General features: G+C 39.9%; 1 protein-coding gene across 1 annotated transcript; it reads left to right on the plus strand.

Annotated features, from left to right (window-relative positions):
- The first annotated feature begins 657 nt into the window (after window positions 1–657).
- AP4E1 (adaptor related protein complex 4 subunit epsilon 1) lies at window positions 658–20,655 on the plus strand. Its single transcript, XM_080351411.1, has 20 exons — window positions 658–689; window positions 1,528–1,651; window positions 3,820–3,893; window positions 5,310–5,431; window positions 6,261–6,420; window positions 6,926–7,092; window positions 7,721–7,794; window positions 8,063–8,185; window positions 8,275–8,384; window positions 8,661–8,800; window positions 9,697–9,809; window positions 9,945–10,063; window positions 10,750–11,052; window positions 11,810–11,924; window positions 13,445–13,580; window positions 14,412–14,667; window positions 15,415–15,990; window positions 17,102–17,286; window positions 18,040–18,197; window positions 18,634–20,655. The coding sequence occupies exons 2-20, from the start codon at window positions 1,534–1,536 to the stop codon at window positions 18,813–18,815; spliced, it is 3,231 nt and encodes a 1,076-aa protein (XP_080207537.1). The 5' UTR covers window positions 658–689; window positions 1,528–1,533; the 3' UTR covers window positions 18,816–20,655.
- The last annotated feature ends 1,376 nt before the right edge of the window (window positions 20,656–22,031 follow it).

Consider the following 22,031-nt stretch of genomic DNA (forward strand, 5'->3'; position numbering starts at 1 on the left):
GCGGTGCGGGGCTGGGTGCGGGGCTCCCTCAGCACTGCGGGGCCCGGCGATGAGCCTCGGTGCAGAGCGAGTTTACGGGGTGCTGCGTTGGGCTGCTCGGGGTGGTGGTGGAGGGGCATAATATTTTAATTATTTAGATTTTATTAATATATTACTTTATCATTAGTTCTTTAGTATAATACTTATTGCCTCTGTGCTTGAAACAAGCTGTCTGGGGTCACTGTGTTAAGTGAGCTATACGCTGTTTTTGAGAAAACTGTGTAATATCACAGAGTGTCAGGGGTTGGAGGGCCCTGGAAAGCTCATCCAGTGCAATCCCCCCATGGAGCAGGAACACTCAGATGAGGTTACACAGGAAGGTGTCCAGGCGGGTTGGAATGTCTGCAGAGAAGGAGACTCCACAACCCCCTGGGCAGCCTGGGCCAGGCTCTGCCACCCTCACCCCAACAAGTTGCTTCTCATATTTAAGTGGAACCTCTTGTGTTCCAGTTTGAACCCACTACCCCTCATCTTACCATTGGTTGTCATAATTACAGTTGTAATATTGTTAAATCTATCTGCCTCATATTTTACCTCCAAAATCTATGTGAGAGTAAAATAAGTTTAACCTGTTCTAGGAAGAAGAGAAATTAATCCAGCAGGAGCTAACCAGTTTGAAAGCAGCAGTTTCTGCCCCGAACACAACACTTGTAAGTTCTGTTCGTGGTTACAGGTGGTGGGAACAGCAAAGGTGAAGCAAAACAGTGTTCTCACTCTTTTTCCAGGTGGTGTGTGGAGGTTAGCTGTGTTATAGGTATTTAATCATCTGCTTTATAAGGTACCGACGTCTGGTTTTGCAGCATGGTTAAAATAGTGAGGATGCTGTGATTCTGTTAGATGTGAACAAACTGTAACAGGATGGTGCCGAGAGTCTCATTCTGTAGTTTCTAAAATAATGCAGACAAAAACCTAAGAGATGAACAGCTTTCATCAGATAATGTTCTTTGCAGGGTAACATTGTTCTTATAATTAACTTGTGCTGTACAAGAACCTGTGCATTGTATGCACAGTTGTTCGTAGTGAGTTGCAGAACTTGGTATCTTCTGGTTTGAGTTAGGCAATGTATATTTCAGTCCCATGAGAGAATTTTTTAAAGGAAAAATAAGGTTTTACATCACACATAGTGAAAACCTATCCTAGGTCAGTGTAGTGATCGGGAAAAAATAATTTCCACTAGCAGAGTGATGATCTAATGTTTCAAATAATTAATTTTAGTCATAATCTAGTGTTGATCGCATACATGATAATCAAAATAAGATAGCGTCTTTCAGGGTACTATATGGGAGTTATGCTTTTATGGTAAAAAATTAATATTGATTTGCAGAAGAGGTTCACAGCAAAGGAAAAATTAAGAGTACACTGATTTTAGAGAACAAATTTGAATACTCATATATTTCTATCAAAGTCCTCTACTTCATTAGAGCAGTGAAGAAGAGCATAAAACATGGTTGACTTAAAGTTCTCACTAATTTATTTTTGATGTTTCAGAGACTGATGAAAGAATGTATGGTGAGATTCATCTATTGTGAAATGCTGGGCTATGAGTGTTCCTTTGGATATATCCATGCGATCAAGCTTGCACAGCAAGGAAATCTTTTGGAGAAAAGAGTTGGTATGTGCATGGAGCTGTAGCCTTAATAATATTCGCAAACAAATCTCTTAGGATTTATAATTCATGTAAAAATACAACTGAAAGTGTTGTTCTGCTTTCTTGGTCTTGTTTCTTAGTCTCGCTCCTCTTTGAAAATAACTAAACCCCTAGTTTGTGAGCTGCTCTGTATCTACTTGTACAACAGAAGGCAGGGGAAAGTATTTAAAATCATTGGTTGTTCTTTATTTGTGCTGCAATTCAAAACAATGAAACAAGTAATTTATTAGGAATTTTGTTTAAAATCACAGCAAGCTGAAAATGAGTTTCTGTCGGGAGCTGCTTTCTTTTTCAAGCGCTGTAGTGTGAGATTAGACAAAGATATTAGTGTCAGACAGTTTCTGCAAGCATAGTATTGGTTTCCCAGCATTAAACTAAAGATAATTGTGTAGAATGTTTAAAAAGGGCTTATTCCTGTTAGCAAAGTGGCTCTAAAATATTTTCTGGTTTGGTGCTTGTAGGCCCTTTTTTTTGGTTTAGGAACAGTTGTAGGCGAGGAGGCAAATAGGGAGATCCTTACAGCGTAGATGCCCAAGTTCCTGGGGAAATCTGAAAGGCTAGCTCGGATTTCTTTGGGATGTCATGCCATTGGGATTCCCTGCCTGCCAGCGTGGCTATGAATTGCTTCCCGTAGCTTTAGTTTGAAGTAGCTGCCAGCCCGTCTCATCTGGAGAATTTCCTTGCAGTTGCTGATTCAGCTGCCTAGTGAAGACATTTCTTCTTGTTTGCAGAGAAAATGGTTTAACTCCAAGCAATACTATGTCTGCATACACAGAAGGAAAGCAATGTCTTGCGGGATATGCTTGTTTGATATCCTTTGTTTGAATTTCATCTGGATCATCAACTCAAGTATTGGAGTTTCTGAGAGAATGCGTTACAGATGATGATTTTAAAGTTGCTTTATCCTTGAGTAAGGAAAGCCGGAGTGCAGATGCTCTGGTAGGGATTAAGAAATTCTCTCTTCACCACACCTGGGAGAGCAGGTGGTAAGCTGTTTTGAAGAAGACTTTGTGACCTCTGTAAGTGTCAAGAACCAATGTGTCTTGTTGTTAATTGGTTTGAGACCTTTCTATGCTAGGGCTCTTTTTGACAAGGCTTTGGTGAAGCAGCATTTTTTTTTTAATGTAGGTAGCTTAAAGTTCTCTGGACACAAAATGCCCTGAAGCTTTGATCTGGTAAAAGGATTTTATCAAAAGCGTGTGGGAGGGTTTTAGTTTTTGGGTTTTTTCCTGTTGTTCTGTAGTTATTAATACATGAGGGTAACCTGGTCTGTTCCTGGTGCAGTACACCAAACGCTGTATGAAGGAATTGTTGTCAGTTGATCCAAATAGGTTACTCTTTTACCCCATGTGAGCCTCAATGAATGAGAGTGAACTGTGTTTTGTCGGGTGTGCTAAGCTGATCAAGTCCATAGTTTCACAAGCAGATAGATCAGTCGGATGGCCCAGACAGTCTAAGTTTTGATCCCAAAGCCCTGAATGAACCAAGACCTTTTTAAAGACCCATTTTTGTAGTAGAAATGTTGTCCTGAGTTGCGGCACACCCTTCCCAGCTCCCCACTTCAAGTCTCTTAGTTCAAAAGGAAGAGGAGTCTTGGAAGAAAAAGTTTGCCAAGTTTATTTTCTGGGGTTCTGAATTGTTTCCTCCTTATGAAGAAATAGCAAAGCAGTTTTGGGCATAGAATGCTGAATTTACTTCTGTGTTCCAAGTCAAATACATAATGTATTTGAAATGGAACTTTATTTTTTTTAAAAAGAAGAAGGTTTAAGGAAGTACATTTGCTGGGTAGTCTAGAAGGAATCTATTTCTGTCTATGCAGAGGAGATATTCCTTTTCAGGGAGCCATTTCTCATGGTGTTCTTGGCTGCTCTTTAGCGATAACAATATTGTAGTGTCTCTTATTTCTCACAGCTTATGAATTCTTAGCTGTTATTTGTTGAGCTTTACTGCAACCTAAATATAACTGATTTGCCTAGAAATAAAGTATTGATATTTAAAACAGGAGCAACTGTTATCCAACGGCGGGGTTTTAAAATTGAATTAACTCTTCTTGTATTACGACAGTCTTAAGTTTTCTATCTTGAAGTTGCTTCCTGCTTGAAAGTAGTAACAGAGGCTACTTTCTTTTATAGGTTACTTGGCAGTGTCTTTATTTCTCCATGAAAATCATGAATTGCTACTTCTGCTGGTGAACACAGTTGTGAAGGTACAGTGTTGTTGGAGGTCTGGAGGTAAACTAAACATGGGCCAATTCAACCCTGTTTTGTGTCACACAGCCTCTAAGCTCTGTACCCATTCCTTCTGCCTGTCTCTTACAGTTGGCTGGTTCTTTGCTTAGCAATGAAATTTTGGAAATACTTTCCCTGGCTTTTTAATTTAATCTTGGCATTCCTGCTGCTGGAGTTGTATTTTTAATGTTTTTTCAAAGGAGATATGCCATAAAATGTCCTGTGTAAAATGTACCAGTTGGGTACATTCTCAACTCCAGGGCAAGCCATACATGACTATTTCAGCATAAACTTTGCTTTTAGCTGACAGCAACTGTCTGCTCACTTCCTTGAGTTCTTTTGATACATTTCATAGAAAATGGAAATGTACTTTAGAGTGACACTGAAAATCTGTTACCCAGCAATATTTCATAGGTGTAATCTTCTGTATTACTGCCTCTTACGTGGAGCAATTTTGACTTACAACAACTATGTCACTGTAATTACTATTTTTATATTAGAGTAGGCCAAAGTCACGTAGTTCTAGACTGAAAGTGAGGTTCATTTTGATGTTGTAATTGAAAACTCTTTTATAATTTCTAAAAACCTGGCTTGAACCTGGGAACAATAGAGAAAGAAGTAAAATACGAGTCCACAAAGAACTAAACCAAAATGAGCACTAACAGCTGTCTGAGAGAAATGGCCAGAGCAAATAATGGTGTGAGCTAGAAACCTTACATGTTTCATTTGTTTTGAAAAATATAGTCCTATATTTCATGAATTCATCCATCTTTTTTTGGTTTGAGGTTACAGTGGGCTATATCTGCTGGTTTTAATTGTATTACGACAGATTGTGACAGATTTTTGATTTTTTTTGTCTTTTGTAGAACATTACATGTAATTTTCATTCTCCTCCTAGGGAGTGTGTAATGCTTAATTTTAGTGTACAAATACGTAACTGGCAGTATTATTGAGCTTGGTCTTTTTTCTCTATTTGTTTAATTCTTTGGGCTAGTTCAAGGGCACTGGAAAGCATACTGTTGAATTCTATGAGAAGTGACTCATCCCACTGTTCCAACTGGGACTCAGCGTAGTTTTGCAGTCATCAAACTATTTCAGTAAACAGATATTGATTGTAGATCTGTGTGTCAGTCCCGCATACATTTAAAATATGAATGTAGTTCTATAGCATAAGTCTGAGGAGCTGCTTGTTCCTTCTTCTTGTATAAGAGAAGAAAAGAGCGCTGTGAGCTCAGTGAGAGCTGGTGCTTCTGAGACGTGAGCAGCCAACTGGCCGTGGGGCGCTGGCTGTAGCTGGGCCAGGTGCAGCCTGCCTGTGAAGATCTGGGGTACATCTGTGCACCATTTAGAACCCTCAATGAAAAATGACTGTCTTATCTCAATGATTTTAACAGGACTTACAGAGCACTAATCTGGTAGAGGTGTGCATGGCATTAACCGTTGTCAGCCAGATCTTTCCACGGGAGATGATTCCAGCTGTTCTTCCCCTAATAGAAGACAAGCTCCAGCATTCTAAGTACGTATTTATTTACAGAATTTCAAGCGGCCTTGTACGGGTGAATGTCTTGTTTTTGTAGGTCTAGTAAACTGGTGTTTTTTCTATGAGTTACTCATTCTGATTGTTACCTACATAAATTATTCCTCTCCCAGTGTTTCTCTTGGGTTCTTGTCTCATTTATTTGCAGTCTTGACTGAGTATTGGATGGGTATTTTTTTCATCACGGGCTTTCATAGGTAAATGTAATTGGCTTTATCTGCTGGAGTCCTTCCAACAAATATGTGGATGAAGAAGTGTTTGTAGAGTAAGTGGAGAGACAGATGGGGATCCTGAAAGTATTTCGCTGATACACTTTTACCCAAGTTTCTATAAAGAGCTGTATTAAAAAAAAAAAGTATCTGCAGATATCAATGTCCTTGAATTGTTTGATTCTTAATTTATAATATCCCATACACAGAGGATAACGTTAGTGTGTTGATTAAAAGGGAACTGCAGAATGAACTGACTCAGTATCTTCTGGACAGGTATTTTTCGGAGCTGCGTGTGACTGCACAGAGTAGCAGTGGCCAATCTGACTGTTTATTTGGTGGCCATTGTTTGGAATTGTCAATCTGACATCCAGCACTACTGTGCTTTTAAGTTTTGTCACTTCCTCACTTGAATGATATTTACAAAGTCATTTTTTTATCAAATATGTAAAACGTGGGTTCTCATCTCTCTTCAAATCCTGATGTTCTGATGACTGGCCACAATTTTACAGTGCTGTAGAGATAACAAGTGGAAGTTGTTAAGTTAAATACTTAAAAGCAGGTTCATTTCATTTTGTGTGAATCTCATTTCTCTTCAGGGAAATTGTCCGAAGAAAAGCTGTTCAAGCTTTATATAAATTCTATCTCATTGCTCCTAACCAAGTTCAGCATATTCATGATAAGTTCCGGAAAGCCTTATGTGACAGGGATCCTGGGGTCATGGCTGCTTCTTTGCATATTTATCTTCAAATGATTAAGGTAGGCAAAGAATTAGAAACACAACTGAACTTAAGAGCTGTTTATATGGATTGGTTTTATTATTACAAACTGTATTGTACAGGTGTTTTATAGGAAAAGCGTACTCATGATAGTTAATTTACGTGATCATGGGTATCTTTATTCTGTTTGTTTGTGGTAGCTCTACATTTAGCTTGACAGATGTACTTCTTGCATGACCCAAACGCTCAGCGCTGGCATCCTTAGGGAGAAGATCTAACTTCTGCAGTGTGTTAAAAGGTTTCCTGAAATTTAGTTGTTAATTTTTTACTGTTGCCTTTAAGTTACATTCATTCCCTTTGCAAACATACAAGAAAATAGCATAGGTTTAAAGTGAAGAACCTAGAGACGTTGAGGGACGAGAGTAGAATGTTGATTTAAAGAAATGAAACTGTCGGTGTAGGTATTTTGATCTTACTCAGTTTGTGGATTACTCTCGCTTTTGAGGCGCTGTATCAAAATATTTGAATTGTATTTCTTTGTATAGGAAGACTCATCCGGATACAAGGACTTGACCGGGAGTTTTGTTACCATCCTAAAGCAGGTGGTGGGAGGAAAGCTCCCCATTGACTTCAACTACCACAGCGTGCCGGCGCCGTGGCTGCAGATTCAGCTCTTGAGGATACTGGGGCTGTTGGGTAAAGATGATCCGAGGTAACAAGCTCTTTCTCTGTAATTAATATTTTCAAGGTACAAAGAATACAGTCATAACCCACACCTCATAGACAGCTTTCTGCTTTGTTGTTTGGGTGATGTGTTGTTTATTTTTTAATAAGAGTACTTCTGTGTTGAACTTCTTATATGTTTGTTATTAACCAGTGCAATCAGCAGATATTCTTTAAACTGCAAAATTAGTTTATTAGCTTCCGGATTGGTTAAACGGTTATTGTAGAATATGCTAGAAGTATATGTTCTTGTCGCCACTTTTGTTACTAGGTTACCAAACTACTGTGTGAAAATCCAAAGTAAATTTACTTTAAAAAGTGTTGTTGTTTAGCGAGGACTTAGTTGTCCGGGATCCTTTTCCTGTTGACGTTTTATGTTTTTATACAAGCAGTGAGGGGAGTGTTTTTATTCTTGATGTAGTAAATGTTTCTTTAGAAAGCTGCAAATGCCTTGTTAGATGCCACTTAGAAGCACGTGATAGAGATCTTCCGTGTTAAGGCGAATCTGTGGATATGGATGATTTGTGTCACGGATTTCGATACTAGTGTTTGAGCTGTTTGGCAAAATAAGACTGTGCTTGTTGGTGCTGAATTCTTATTTTGTTCTTGTTAAACAGCACAAGTGAATTGATGTATGATGTTCTGGATGAATCTTTAAGAAGAGCAGATATAAATCATAATATTACATATGGTGAGTGAGGTTATTTTATGTAATTATAAGTATTGAAAATGTGAGCGGTCGATCGTGCTACAATATCTATGCAGTGCTTCTGAAAAATCTAATTATGTTCTCAATATACGACGACTGTTTTCTTAGGTGTTTTGACTAGTAAATTGTAAAACAAATGATAGTGCTGCAGTTCCTTGATCCAATCAATGAGCTTGTTTGATTGTTAAAAACGTTTGCGTTGTAGATGTATTTACTACAGGTTAATTACCTCTTGCTTTCCTCCCCACAGCCATCTTGTTTGAATGTGTCCAGACAATTTATACCATTCATCCCAAATCCGAACTACTTGAAAAGGCTGCCAAGTGCATTGGAAAATTTGTTTTGTCACCCAAAATTAATTTGAAATATTTAGGTAAGGTTACCTGATTTCATAAATATGTTTTGATTTTGATTGTAACAGTATACATTCTCTTATATCATTTCCAATCACTTCTATTCTAGGTTTAAAGGCTCTGACCTACGTTATCCAGCAGGACCCTAATCTGGCACTTCAGCACCAGATGACAATAATTGAATGTCTGGACCATCCAGATTCCATTATTAAAAGGGAGGTCAGTGACTTTTTAAACTTTAAATGGTAACGTCATTTTCAAGATGGGTGATCAGTTTTGTAAAATGAATAGTGTAAAAGGTGTATTATTTCTCAGTTATTGAGAAGCAGTTATAAACTATATTAATATGACAGACTGTGTAAATAAGCATGGTATTTAATTTCAGTCTTGCCTAATAAAGGCAGTTTTGCTCACATTTGGAATGTACTAAAGTGTTTATTTGCCTGCTTCCTTTTTTGAGAGCCAATTACATATAGTTTTTGCATTCTCTTTCAGACTTTAGAGCTGCTCTATAGAATTACAAATGGACAGAATGTAATTGTCATAGTTCAGAAGATGCTTGGCTACTTAAAAGAAAGCAAGGAGGAATATGCTATCATCAACTTAGTTGGCAAAATAGCAGAACTAGCTGAGAAATATCCTTTTATTTTTGTGAGGCTTTGGAGTCAGAGCTCAGGCGTATGTAGCATTTGTACCTTTCAAAGCATCTGTCGTGATCTTTGCAGGTAGGAAGTGTTACAGCTGTGCTTTCCATTCTTTCAAATGCCAAAAAGCGTACAAAAATGACCACAGTGTGTGTTGTATTTCCTTAAGAGAAAGCACTGTTGAGAATTTCCATTCAGTAAGTGCGCGTTTTCAGGATTTATTTAAGGGAGGGCAGAAGCTAAATTCCAAAGTTAACAAAGGCTCATCGAACTTCAAATATATAAGAAAAGCGATGTTACTTTCCATGGAGAACTTAAAAATGTTTATTGCTTTTCAGTAAATCAACAGCAAAACACTGCTGAAAAGAACAGCAAACTGTCATTGATCAAGTGACGCTGGGTAAAAAACCTCAGGAGATTGTGCTGGAAAGCTAGCACGGAACAAGCGTGAACTGCAAATGCCGTAGGATAGGTTTCCGGAGCTAAATCCTCGTGTGAACATATTTGTTCCTACTGTGTGAAGTCTAATGAAACTCTTATTTTTGACTCTAACGTTTACTCACGCACAACAAAATGTATTCGTTGGGGAGCCAGCAAATTGCACGTAATGGGAGCTGTGAAGTTCCCACGCAGGCTTTTGCAACACAGCAGTAACTTAAGAGTTCTCTACTTGACTGCCAGTTTTCATGGGGTTTACAGGAAACGCTTTGTAAAAGGTACAGGGATATTTCCTCTTCAGTTAGATCGAGCTGATATTAGACCATCAGTCCCCCAGCGTACTGGAGAGATCACGATAGGCAGCTTATTTGTGGAAAATTGATTTCCCTACGAAATGCACTAAAAAAGAGAGTTACGCCTTAGCACTTTATTCCTTAACATCTGGACACGTATGCCCCTGACAACGAGTGGTTCATCCAAACCATGAACGCTGTGTTTTCAGTTGGAGGTGACGTTGTGCATCCTGAAATCCCAAACAACTTCCTGAGGCTGTTGGCCGAAGGTAACTCCCTGAATGCTCGGAAGAATTAGACGTGTTTGTTAATCATTTGGCTTTTTTTCTTAAAATACACTTTGAAATATTTGACAGGAGGCGTTATTTGTGTTTCAGGCAAAGTATGTGTTGTTTTCTATCTAGGATTTGATGATGGCAAAGAAGATGATCAGCTTCGGGTGTATGCAGTGCGGTCCTATTTAGCATTGCTTGGCGAGGAAGGTGCATTGTATCCACAGAAATTCCTTCAAGTTATGAGCTGGGTAAGGTCAAAGTTGAATACACAGGTATGAGGAAATTGTCAAAGGTGGTGATGGTTTTAATATGTATCCTTAGCTTTTATTTTTAGCATTAATATTCTAGATAATATGCTGAAATCTATTTGGTGCCCAAGGGCTTCTTAGTTTGTCGTAATTTGTGGAAACGCTGACTTGCTCCCCTTGAGGCAGGTGACTATTGGAATGGCTTAGCAGCCCCGTGAATCTGAGCACATCCTGACGGCCTTTCCGTCTTCATCGGGATTAGGCCAGATGTGGTTGTGAAATGCATTTTGAGCCTTACAGGCGAGTGGCCACGTGCTGTGCCCCTATTGCCTGGTACCTGGATCAGCTTCAGCTTCCTCCCGAGGAGGAGGAGGAGGCTGCTTTGTGAGCAAATCATGTTCTGCAAGGGCCTAATTGCTATGTTTAGCTTGCTTTTCAAGACAGCTACTTGATTTTAAAGAAGCTAAAAGCTAGAGTGTGCTGAGGTAAGCACAAAGATAATTTCAAGCCTTTGACATTTAAAAGACAAAATGGTAATGAAATTATTTAGAACATGTTTCAATAATAGTTTGTGGAACGTGAGGTAGATTTTATCATGGTGTTGTTTGCTACTACTTTCTAATTTCAAGAGTGAAAGCGCTGCTCTGTGTTATGTAATGCATATTTTGTCTGTTCTTTGTGAACAGGTGTTGGGGGAATATTCCAGCCTTGTTACAGATGTCGATCCAGAAGTTATTCTGACAAAGCTACACGGCTTGCTGAAGAAGACTTTTGTTACTTCTGAAACTAAGGCGTGGGTAATGGCTGCGGTCACCAAGATAGCGTCGCGTACCTCCTGTTCGAAAACAGTTGACACGCTGATCCAAGAATTCAGCAGCTCTCTAGACACGTGCATGAGACAACACGCCTTCGAATTGAAGCATCTGTGTGAAGACAAAGCACTGATGGAAAACTTGCTTCCGTTTGATGCCAGTTGCAATGAGATGGTGGTAAGGCAGCGCAGGGGCTGTTCTTCCGGAGCCTCTTTGTACTTGAGGGAGTTGAGTATTTTGATAAGAAAGTGTTTTCAAAATGAATTATATTTGGCAGTTCTGACTGGTGCCAGTCTCCAGTCCACTTAAAGTGAGTTTCAGAAACAGACTCTTTCAGGCATATGTGATGAATCATAATGTTCTATACTGAAAGATAAAGAACCGTGGTGTTTAGTTAATAAGCTTTTAACAAAATTATGATTTCAGACACTGATTTATTTTTTTGTTGTCTTGTTAAAGCCAAGTTAGGCCTGCGTTAGTGGCATAGTACTGCTTTTTAATTCAAAGGGTTCATTTCCTATTTAGAACCTACTGATCTTTGCACTGAAATGTCCATAAAAGGGTGGAAAATAGCATTGATACTGATGAAGTTTGGTTTTTGGTTTTTGTTTGTTTGTTTGTTTTGGTTTGGTTTTGAGTTTTTTTGTTTTTTTTTTTTTTTAATTTAGTATTTTCATCTATTACTAGGATCAACCATTTTGGGAAGACTCCACTGTGTTTTTTATCTAGTTTAGACAAAAAACAATAGTGGGAGGAGTTAAATCAAGCTGCAAGTCTCTAGCTCGCTGTCTGTCCAACATACTTGCTTAACAGTTTCTGTTGATACAGACAGAAGGTCCTGGTTTGCTAAGACGACACAGTGTTCTTCCCCTACATCAGGCTCATGTACAGAAAGTATTTTCATTGCTTTCTCACTTTTCCTGATTCTGTGTAGGTAGACGCTTCCTTATCTTTTCTGGACGGGTTTGTGGCTGAGGGGCTGGCTCGTGGTGCAGCACCATACAAGCCTCATCACCAGAGACAAGAGGAGAAGCTTTCTCAGGAAAAAGGTGACCGTTAGTTTACTGTATTTATTAAATAGCTGATAAATTACCTGGTAAGTATTAACAAATGATCTGAGTGTACAATTAATACTATTTCTTAAAGTAATGTTACCTTAATACCAAATCTCTTGTTTGTAGATTTAGCTAAGTTCAACTTAGATTTTAGTTCCACATATGTGACTGTTCATTTATTATATGCTGCTGTTCTGCAGCAAGTATAATCTCTGCTGGATTTAAAATATATGGGGATTATTAAAGCAAAGGATTCTTAACTCTGCTGTACTGAGCGCTTATTCTCGACTGTGGCATCATAGGTTGTGATAATAATCATTGTGAGCTTATGACACAAATCTTGCATTTCTTACCTAATGTAGGTGCAGATAGAACAGCAGTATCTGCTCTAATTTATTTAAAAATGCCCAAGGATGTTACCTGTAGTGCATTTTTTAAATTTTTACTTTTTTTTCCTCTATAAATACTTGTTTCGTATAGCCAGTCACATAAGGATTTATTTGAGACACCGCTGCATGATTCGCTTTGAGGCTGGAAAGGTTTTTTAAAACATTACTCTGCTTTGCTTTACTGCTGTTGAATTAGAAGAATCAGTCTCGTACACTACATTATCTACAACTAAGTTGTTATTTCTAAAAGAAGATTTTGACTGCAGGTTCATGCACACAGTAAATAATCCTGTCCACTCGCACGTGTAGCTTGGCAGGATTGAACGCTTTCCTGAAGCAGCTGTAAATTTAGAGGATCACATCTTCAGCCTGCCAGAAAATCCAAAATTTTGGTGGAGAAATGTTAAACAAGGTCAAATATGTTGAAACTGAATACTCTGTACTGGTTTTTCCATGCCTATAGAGCCCAGTGAGGGATGCAATGTGCTGGATGTGAGACTGAGCTCATAATAGTGCCTCATAGTGCGGTGCTGAGGACAAAATGAGTGGTCTGTGCTGAAGAGCACCCGTTTGGCGCTCTGGTGCTGCAGTGGTTTTGCAGTTTTGTTTGCCATCGTACAAAGCAGTTTTTAGAAGCTCTTCAAAACTGCTTTTTGATCCGTAAAGCGTAGTTAAGGTGGCTGGTTTTTCATCCTGATTTGCAAGTCTTAGTGAAAATTATTTATCGCCCAAGGTGTCAAGTGTGTTTGCAAAGCAGACAATGATATATGGACGTAATACTGTGTACTCAAGATGTTATTTAGGCTCATAAACAAATGGAAAAGCTCACTTACTTAGATCCAATTCAGTACTCTCTGCAAATGTTAGGTATTGGCAGGTGATATGCTGTAAAGTCTCTGTTTAATTTCTAGTATTTAAAACCAAATGGATACATGTTTTAGATAAATCCTTTGTGTGTGTAAAATAAACTTATATGAGAACAGAAACATCTATTTTTAACGAGGGTAGAATCCTGAATGGGAAGCTGAGAAGGGCAGCAGTACCGCATATCTATTTGCAGACAATAGATTTCTTTCTTACCTTCTTATGCCTCATTGTAATTGTAACATTCTGTCTGTCTTGCAGCTCTGAATTTTGAACCTTATGGATTGTCGTTTGCTTCAAGTGTGTCGGCGTCTGGTGTCACGGGCAGACAGTCCCCCACTGGTTTATCTTTTGGTTCTGATACCTCCGGTAACAGTGCTGACACGGGGCATAAAGAGTGAGTTAATTTGTGTTTGAAATGAAGTACATTTCAGCCTCTGTTCTTGTCGGTATCATGTGTCTTTCCTTCTTCATTACCTGGAACTAAAAAGAATAGAGTTGAACTTGGAAGCCTCTGTCATGTAGAAGGAAATCCAGGATGGTGTCATCTTTAGGAAAATGCAAATGCAATTAGTCTGCTTTTTTCCTACATCCTTCACAAAGTACAAATTAAGTGATACATAATGCAGTAAAATGAAGCAGGATTACCTGGTGATTACACAATTAAGTATTTTTTTCCTCTGGCTTCTTTCTTTTTGTTACAGGCTATGCTTGCTTTTTATGGACTTAATGCGCCTTTTAAGGAGGTTTATTGTGGTGAAAGGAAGGCTGAGATTTGCAGTGTTTTAGAACACTGCAAATAAATGCCATATCCACAGCTTCATACAAACCATTAACTTCATTTATACTGTTGTCAATTGGTATCCAGGAAAGCTTGGGAGATTTTTCAGATCCTTTAACTATTTAGTGTAAGAGAATTTGAGTGAGGCTTTTAGGCGCAGGGCTTGCAGCGTTCAGCCCGCGTCCTTGAGTTCAGTTCTGCTGGAGTTCAGAGTGTCTGAGAACACAAACACTTCTCATAAGAAACAAATATTTTCTAGGTCTCTCCTAATTTTCAGTCTCTGATATTAACTCAATTTTTGAAGGAATCAGCAATAAACTTATTTAAATATACTTAGAGATTCCCAGAATCTTTCTCCTGAATGGTGTTTAAAATAGAGTTTTGGTGTGTTTTTATGAATATGATGTGTGTATAGCTGATCCTGCTTTGTTTTGTTTGCCTTTTTAGGACAAATAGTCTGAAACTTGAGGGAGTGCGCAAGCTGTGGGGAAAGGAAGGCTATCTGCCAAAGAAAGAAAACAAAGCAGGGAAAGCAAATGAGCCACTAAGTGATTCTTGCGGTAGCTTATTAGCAGGACAGGCAGGTGATGCTCCTGCATCGCGGCCCGACCGAGCTGCCGGCCTCCCCGAGCAGGACAAAGACAAGCAGCACTTGGCATCAACTTTGTTTGTCGGGCTGGGATCAAATGCTGCCGTCAGTCTGGTAAGTGGTTCTTTTGTGACTTACCAGATTAAACTTGACACGTTGCCTTATTTACAGTTACAGATACTTACGTGCAAGTGGCAACTTAATTAATGTAGTAAAAGCAGGCAAAAAAACCCTGAGTAATTGAAAAACTATTGAAAATTACTTTTATAATCTGCTTGATAAGAACCTGATACAAGTTGGATATTACTTGATCAGGCCATCTCTGGAGCAGATCTGAGTAGGTAACTAGAACTTCCCTGTGTTAACATGTTGCCCCTCAAGTTTTAGCCTCAGTTTTCCCTGATAACGGTTCCTTGGCCCAGCTTTGCGGAGCTGTTTGCGCTCATTTGGCAGTAAGGCCGGAGTTTGCCCTGTGTCAAGATCATTTTTTATTTATATATGGTAATTTGTGGAACGTTAAAGAATTCATCATTAGGTAACCTTTATAAGACTGGCATTATCATACCAGCCAGCTCAGATCTTAGCATTTATTACTGGTTTAACCAGAAAATGTTTGCCGGTGCTTGCTTTTTAACAGGAGCTTTTAGTTTGCTTGAGAGAACCCAGAGTCATTCTTGCATTATGGGCTGATCCTACACCTTGTAAGGAATACAATAGGCTGTTACTGGATCCATTCAAGTGTTTGGAATCTACTTATGTTTGTCATCTGACTTGATTCCTCGGTTGTTACTTGTCTCTGCTCTGTTTCATTCTGTGAACAGCAACACAGCTGGTTGCTAGAAACTGTTTTTTCTTTTTCAGATGGGGAAAATGGACACAGCTACTCAGAAATTCAAAAGAAAATCAAAGATAACTGAAGCTCAAAACAGCGAGGAGGTGTCAGACTTCCCAAATAGTGCTGCTTTAGATTTTGATCCCTTACTTGATACAGTACCTGTTAGTGCGGAAGACTACGAGGGAGATATTCACACAAGGTTAAGGGAAGCCTCCCAGTGTTCTTCAGGTATTGCAGAAGGTAGTTTAGGATCTGAAACACCTCAGTCCCTAAAAACATCTGGACCGGATGACAGGCTTTCAGACAGTCGGCCGTCACAGTCGTCTTTATTTGCTGATAGTAATATTGACATTTTTCAGCCTTCCCCAAGCGCTCGGTGCGAAGGCGCCGGTCAGACAGAGCCGGTCCCGTCCTTGCCCGCCGAGCTGGAGGCGCTGGCTCACTCCGGAGCGGTGGCGCTGGGTCGGAGCGCTGCCTTGGCGCTGTACTCCTGCAAGGTGTGGGCAGATGACTCCTTATTGCTCGCTGTTTTTCTTTCAAACAAAACCACGTCTGCACTTCATGCTGTGAACTTAGTGTTTGAAGAAGCAGAACATTTTCAGGTAAGAAACTTTGTTTCCATTATATTTCAAATTCACTTCCAACTTCTTCCTTTTTGCTTGCACTTCAATGTACAATATTTAGATTTAATCTAATAGCCATGCGTTTTTCCTAAAGTATTTGCTTAAAAACTGGCTGTTACACACATCCTGAAGGGTAATGAAAGAAATCTCTGTTCTAAACTGAGTGTTGTTTGATATAAAAGTTAGCATCTCACTTTTAAAATTACCTTGATTTCATTTCCTGCTGCTTGCCTCTGCATAACAAACAGATAGGATTTTTCAGTTGTGAATTCAGCTCGTCCCTGGCATTTCAGATGGAACGCAAACCGAACCGGTCATATTCTGAGCGGTCTGGCTTGAGTTGCCACAGAAATCGCCGTGTGACGTTTTTGTCTGGGGGCGACTGTTGGGCCTGTGTGTTCATTTGTGTTTATCCGATGGGCAGGCACGGAGCAGTTTCTTCCTTCAGTTTGTGGTTTATTCTCAAAGACATCAGTTGTATTTCCATTCTCGTTCTCATGCATTGATGTTGAACAGGTGTCAGTCGATTTAATTTTTATATCAGTTACATCTTGGATTTAACTATGGTTGGTAAAAGTGTGTGATACTCTTGATTGAAACTTCTCTTAATTGAAAAGCTGTTTAGCCGTTGCCTGTTGGTGTGACTCTCCATGCATTTTGCTGAAAGAAGCACAGAATGATGAAACTTTGGGAACACTCAGCAAGTGATAATTAGATTTCTCGACTTCTTGCTTTTACCATATAGCTTGGGGGGTGTTGCAGTGTAGCCTGCTTTTGTATATGAGTTTATTTGGGGACTGAACTACAGAATTGAGGTTCTTGGACTCTCTGAGCAGTCATTGTGGGGGGGAGCAGGGGAGCCAAATTGCAAACAGAAATCAATTTCTCCAGTGTTTTAATTCTCATAGAACTCTTGTAGATGTTAATGATTGATTTATCCGTGATAAGAACTGAGAAATGGGAGCTCTGTTCCCTTTCCAAATAGCCCAAGAAGAAATAAAAGGCACACAATTTTATAGCCGCATTTTAGCCACTTACCCAAGTTGACAGCAAGACTTATATTCTATGTTCCTTTTAAAAAATGATGTAGGTTGTGGAGAGTCCCAGCTGCCAGTTTCCTGTAATTGAAGCTGAAGGTGTGGAGCGTTGCCAGAGGTGTGTGCGCATGGGCAGGATCTGCACGCAGGGAGTGCTTTCTGGCTTCGTTAATTACCGGTCAGACGTGGAAGCTCGCCTGGAGTTTTCAATAGCTTTATCATTGGTGGACTTCATCAGGTAAATAAAATAAGCGGCAATAGCTTCGTGTTGAACAGCTGATTTTAATCTAATTGAGATGACAGTTAAAGATAGTGAATGGTTATTTATACACTTACAAAAAAGGCACAGAGCTCCAGGAGGAAGCACAGATTTAGTGAGAACACTGACAGTAGCTGCAGCTTAGAATGGTCTTGAACTACAGAATGTGGTTGTGAGGAGGCAGCAGAACTGAGCGAACAGAAGGGCTTGCTGCTTTAAAATATCCCATAATAGAAACGTGTCAAGCTGAAATAAGTGATTTGAGTACAGGTACCCTGCATTCTATGAAAAGGCTGACAGCTTTTGCAGGGGAAGAAGAAAACAAATTCTGTTTATTTTTAAACACTGCATTTATTTTAAAGTAGCAAAAGCCAAGTGTTCTTTTTCCATAGACTTTTCTCTTTTATAGGGAAATCAACCTTGTTTTCCATTATAAAGTCCTCTCGTTGGCCTTGCTTTGTCTCTTTCAGTGGGCAGATGTCTCAAGGCCATTCACTTTGGTCTTCCATTTTCATAGAATAGTGTATTTTTTTTCATGTAGAAATCTAAAGCAAGGAATAGAAACTTATTTAAAAGGTTGAGCTGCGAAGAGGAGGGGTTTGTTTCAGCTGATCTGTGTTTGCTTATTGCTTGCTTGTCCACTTGCCCCTAGATGCCATTTTTTTGGGAGACTAAATGTATTCTGAATACTGTATCTTATTTTGCTGAGATATGTCATGAACTTGTTTTTAGGCCAATGGAAATGAGTACAGAAGACTTTGGGAAGTTGTGGTTGTCTCTTTCGAATGATGTAAAACAGAACATAAAAATGTCATCTTCTCAAGGTTCCCTTCCAGCAGCTCTGAACACGCTGCAACAGAAGCTGAAACTCCACATAGTTGATATTATAGGTGAGTGAAAGTAAACCCTGAGATTGCTTGCAACCTCTAATTAGTGCCGGGAAAATGAGTGCATGGAAAAAGTGGGTGTCTTATAGTTGAAGGCAGGGAGTGTTGAGAAGCACGGTAAGCACGGACGCTTCACCCCGTGCACTTTATTTGCCTCATTCAGGGGTCTGTGTGAAGGTTGATGTAAAGCGTACAGCAAGCAGTCAGTGTTACAAGGGGGGTGTCGCCCTGTGACAGGTTTGGGATAGGACAACAATATGGGAATGAAGCTCTATGACAAAAACGAAGCCGGTTCACATGCAGGAGGCGTGACGTGGCGGCACATCGGAGGAGAGAGCAGCAGAGCTGGAGTTCGAGAGAAAGATACTTACGTGAACTGTGCCATAGCTATTATTATGCGTTAATTGTGCGTTGTTTTTATGCGTGGCCTCTGTTGCAGGGAGCGAGGGGATCGTGGCGTGCCGGCTGCTGCCGTCGCTGCCCTGCCTGCTGCACTGCCGCGCACACGCGGGGCTGCTGGCTCTGTGGTTCAGGTCGCCCTGCGCTGCCCTTCCCGACGCTTTGCTGTATCACTGCCAAAAGGTGATGGAGGAGTCCCAGTCGCAGCAGTGCCTGCCTTAATCCGCTTGCTGTGTGGAAAGCGAATCAAGGATTTCGAGAGTTGCACACATAATTACCAAAGCTAAATGAAGATACGGCTTCTCAGAAGTAGCGCAGGTTTTCTTCCAGCTGGCATATACATCATGTGGACTTTGGGGGAGGAAGAATGATGACCCAAATTATGCCTGCAAAAACGTGCTCAGGACTGTACAGTGACTAACAAGTAATCCATTGAACTATTGTTACCTGTTGAAGTGAAATGTATATTTCTTAATTTTGTTGTAAATGACTGAAAGTATTTATTTTTGTTATGCAGCTTTTATAGATGCCAACAATTATTCCTCATAGCAACCACTTAAATATGATTTTAAAGAAAATATATCTCCATTATGAGGTCAGACATGATCAGTTGTCAGGATCATCTAATTTTATTTTGATAATTTTTCTAAAGCTATTTCTAAGCACTGCTGGCGAGACCCCTGTTGGTGGTTGTGTAAAGTAACTTATGCAGCAACAAATGCATGTTTTGAAAATTGTTCAAAGATTTTAGTGAGCAACACACTTCTCATGAGCTTTGATTTCTTTCTTTTATACCGTTTACGTGCTAATGTCTAAATAAGGTTTTGGTGGGAGGCAGGTGTGACTCTGGATGGCAGCACCTGCTGGGGGATGATCCAAGGCCCTCAGGGCTGGTTCCTGTCTGCAGTTCCTCCTGCTGTGCCATCGTGTTCCTTCCCATATGTGAATGGAGGTGGTTGCTCTCTGCTCGTTGCTCTCTGGTCAGTCCGTAATCTTATTCTGTCCCTGTCCATGAAAATTCATATCGAGGAATCTCTCATTTATTTTTGCTTCTAATTATTTATAGTCTGAGTGTGACTCCACAGCTTTGACTTGCCCAGATGCTGTGTTGTGTGTGCATGCTGGGAACCATGCTGAGGCATCAGATCTACATGGGAGCGGCAGACCTGATACATGTGTCTGGTTAGGTTGTCTCCTTTACTTCCTGAAATAGCCTCAGTCTTGAAAATCCAGCAATCTTAATTTATTTGGATGCTAAATGAAAACTTTAATACTGTTTAATATTGGTTATAACTGGTTATGCTTTTATTTAAAAAAATCAAAGACGGTGCACGTGGTTCAGACATGATATAAATGGATTCTACGGCAGAATTCTTCCTGCGAGTGTTTAATGTCAAGGAGGAAACTCTCTGTTTTATTTCAGTGTTATTGATTCTCGCCTGATAAGCACTGGTTGTAAAGGAAAATAAAGTACACCAACTGCTCTGTGACTTTGGTGATGCTTTGGCAGGTGTGCATGGAATCACCACAAGAATGTTAATGTGTTAATGTTTCTTTTTGTTTGCTTGTTTCTTTGTTTTAGATCAGCCCACTTGTGCTATCACAAGAATATAAGCAAAGTTCCTTTTTTATTGCTGCTTCAGTACCCGTTTACTGAGGAGTGTAAAGTGCACTGAACCTGTAAATACACTGAACGTTCTGCGTACTTTCATGTTTACTTGGCACTTCAAGAAAGTTTCTGTAAATAAAACCTGATTTATAGTGGAATGATTTCCAGCAGTCTGTGTCCCTGCTGGTAAATCAGGCTCGTGTTATGGACATGGACTTGTGTAATCACATGAACTACAATGGTAGTGTCTGGCCTATGCATTTAAACCATTTCAGCGATGTGGTGGCCAATGTCCCAGTGTTTAAAAAGAACTGCAAAAACCAATATTGCCTTCAGTTGTTCATGTTCTTTGTAACCTCTTCCACTGTACGAATAGTGTGTGTTAAGATGTCAGTATGTAAATTTGAAGAGCTTTATCATAACCCCACATAAAGGGCTTTATGGAGCATTGTACCTGTGTCAGTCTTAATTTTTAGATTGCCCAGCAAATATTTGTTCTTTATCACCATCTTTGCATTTCTTGTAGTCTAATAAAATTCAGTTTCATTTTAAAAAATGCTTGGTACTCATTAAATATCATTTGCTACCACATGTAGCAGTGTTTCCGCGCATTAAGAACTGGTTTCTGTTGTTTCTATTTGCATCTGGACAGTGATGAGGAATGTGCCATTGCAGACGCCTTGAATCCCTGCAGTGACAGAGCACACGTTGGGTCTTTGGAGCAGCATTCTGTGTGCCTGCTCAGCTTATCCCATACTCTTTTTGGAATGCCGCTCAATTGTGGGATTTGGTTTTAGGCATCGCAGGAGACTTTGGGGTCTCTCTGTTGTTCAGAGTTGACAGCAATAGCTTGAAGTCCGATGCTTACAGCACACGCCACTTGCTGTAGTGTTGAGAAGGAGTCTCTCTGATCTTGATCCATCATCCACTTGTCTCTAATATGAAATACGTTATAGCTGCGTAAGTAATCTTACAGAGAAATGATCTTTCATCTGGCTCTGTACTGAAAAGCTTTCAGTGAATATCTTCATCTCTGTGGCGTTCCCATGTACTTTTCTTTGTCACTTATTAGATCTTGAAGGATTAGTTTGTTTTCAGGATAAGGGAAATAAGAGGCATAGCAATGGGCTGGAAGGGAGCAAATAATCTAGTTAGCATGAAGAAGTTGATGTGCAGGAGGCAAGCAGAGGCCAAGCAGAATGTATCCTGATGTGGTGAAATGGTGGGCTCAGCATTTTGGGCCAAACCCCTCAGTGCCAGGAGCTGCTATTGTTTTACTGCCCTGTGCGTGGGCAACTTGGGGTTCTGGACATTGTGGAGGCAACGGGTGAGTGATTGTATTAGGTCCATGCTGAATGTTTGATCATGTTGTCCCCCCTTACTGCAAGTATCTTCAGGTATTTTTAGTTAAACAAATATTCCAGCAGGAAGGCTGGTGGAAGTGCATCACGGCAGTATGATGCAGTATGTTTTCCTAAACATAGATCAATCTCCTGTTGTGTTATATTACTCTCTGCTAGATATTCCCAACCCCTTCTCATCCTGTAGGGGCCTGAGAGAATAAGCTTGTGCAGCGGATGGCACTGCCCTGCGGTTTTCCTGTACCTGCAAATAACTCATCAATGACCTTGCCTGATGGCTTCTGAATATTGGAAAGGTAGTTATGGCCTGGAGAGTCCAACAAGTAGTTTTTCAGCATAAAAAGCTGTATTATCTTTTCTGTGTAGGTAAGGCTGTGCATTGTCATTGTCTGTTGTTGAGGTATGCATCAAAGTATGTGAAAATGGAACTAGACCTGCTCAGGTCATCCAGTTGAGACTTGCTTTTGC

This window comes from Nesoenas mayeri (genome assembly GCF_963082525.1).
Source record: "Nesoenas mayeri genome assembly, chromosome: 11".
Classification (NCBI taxonomy): Eukaryota; Metazoa; Chordata; class Aves; order Columbiformes; family Columbidae; genus Nesoenas; species Nesoenas mayeri.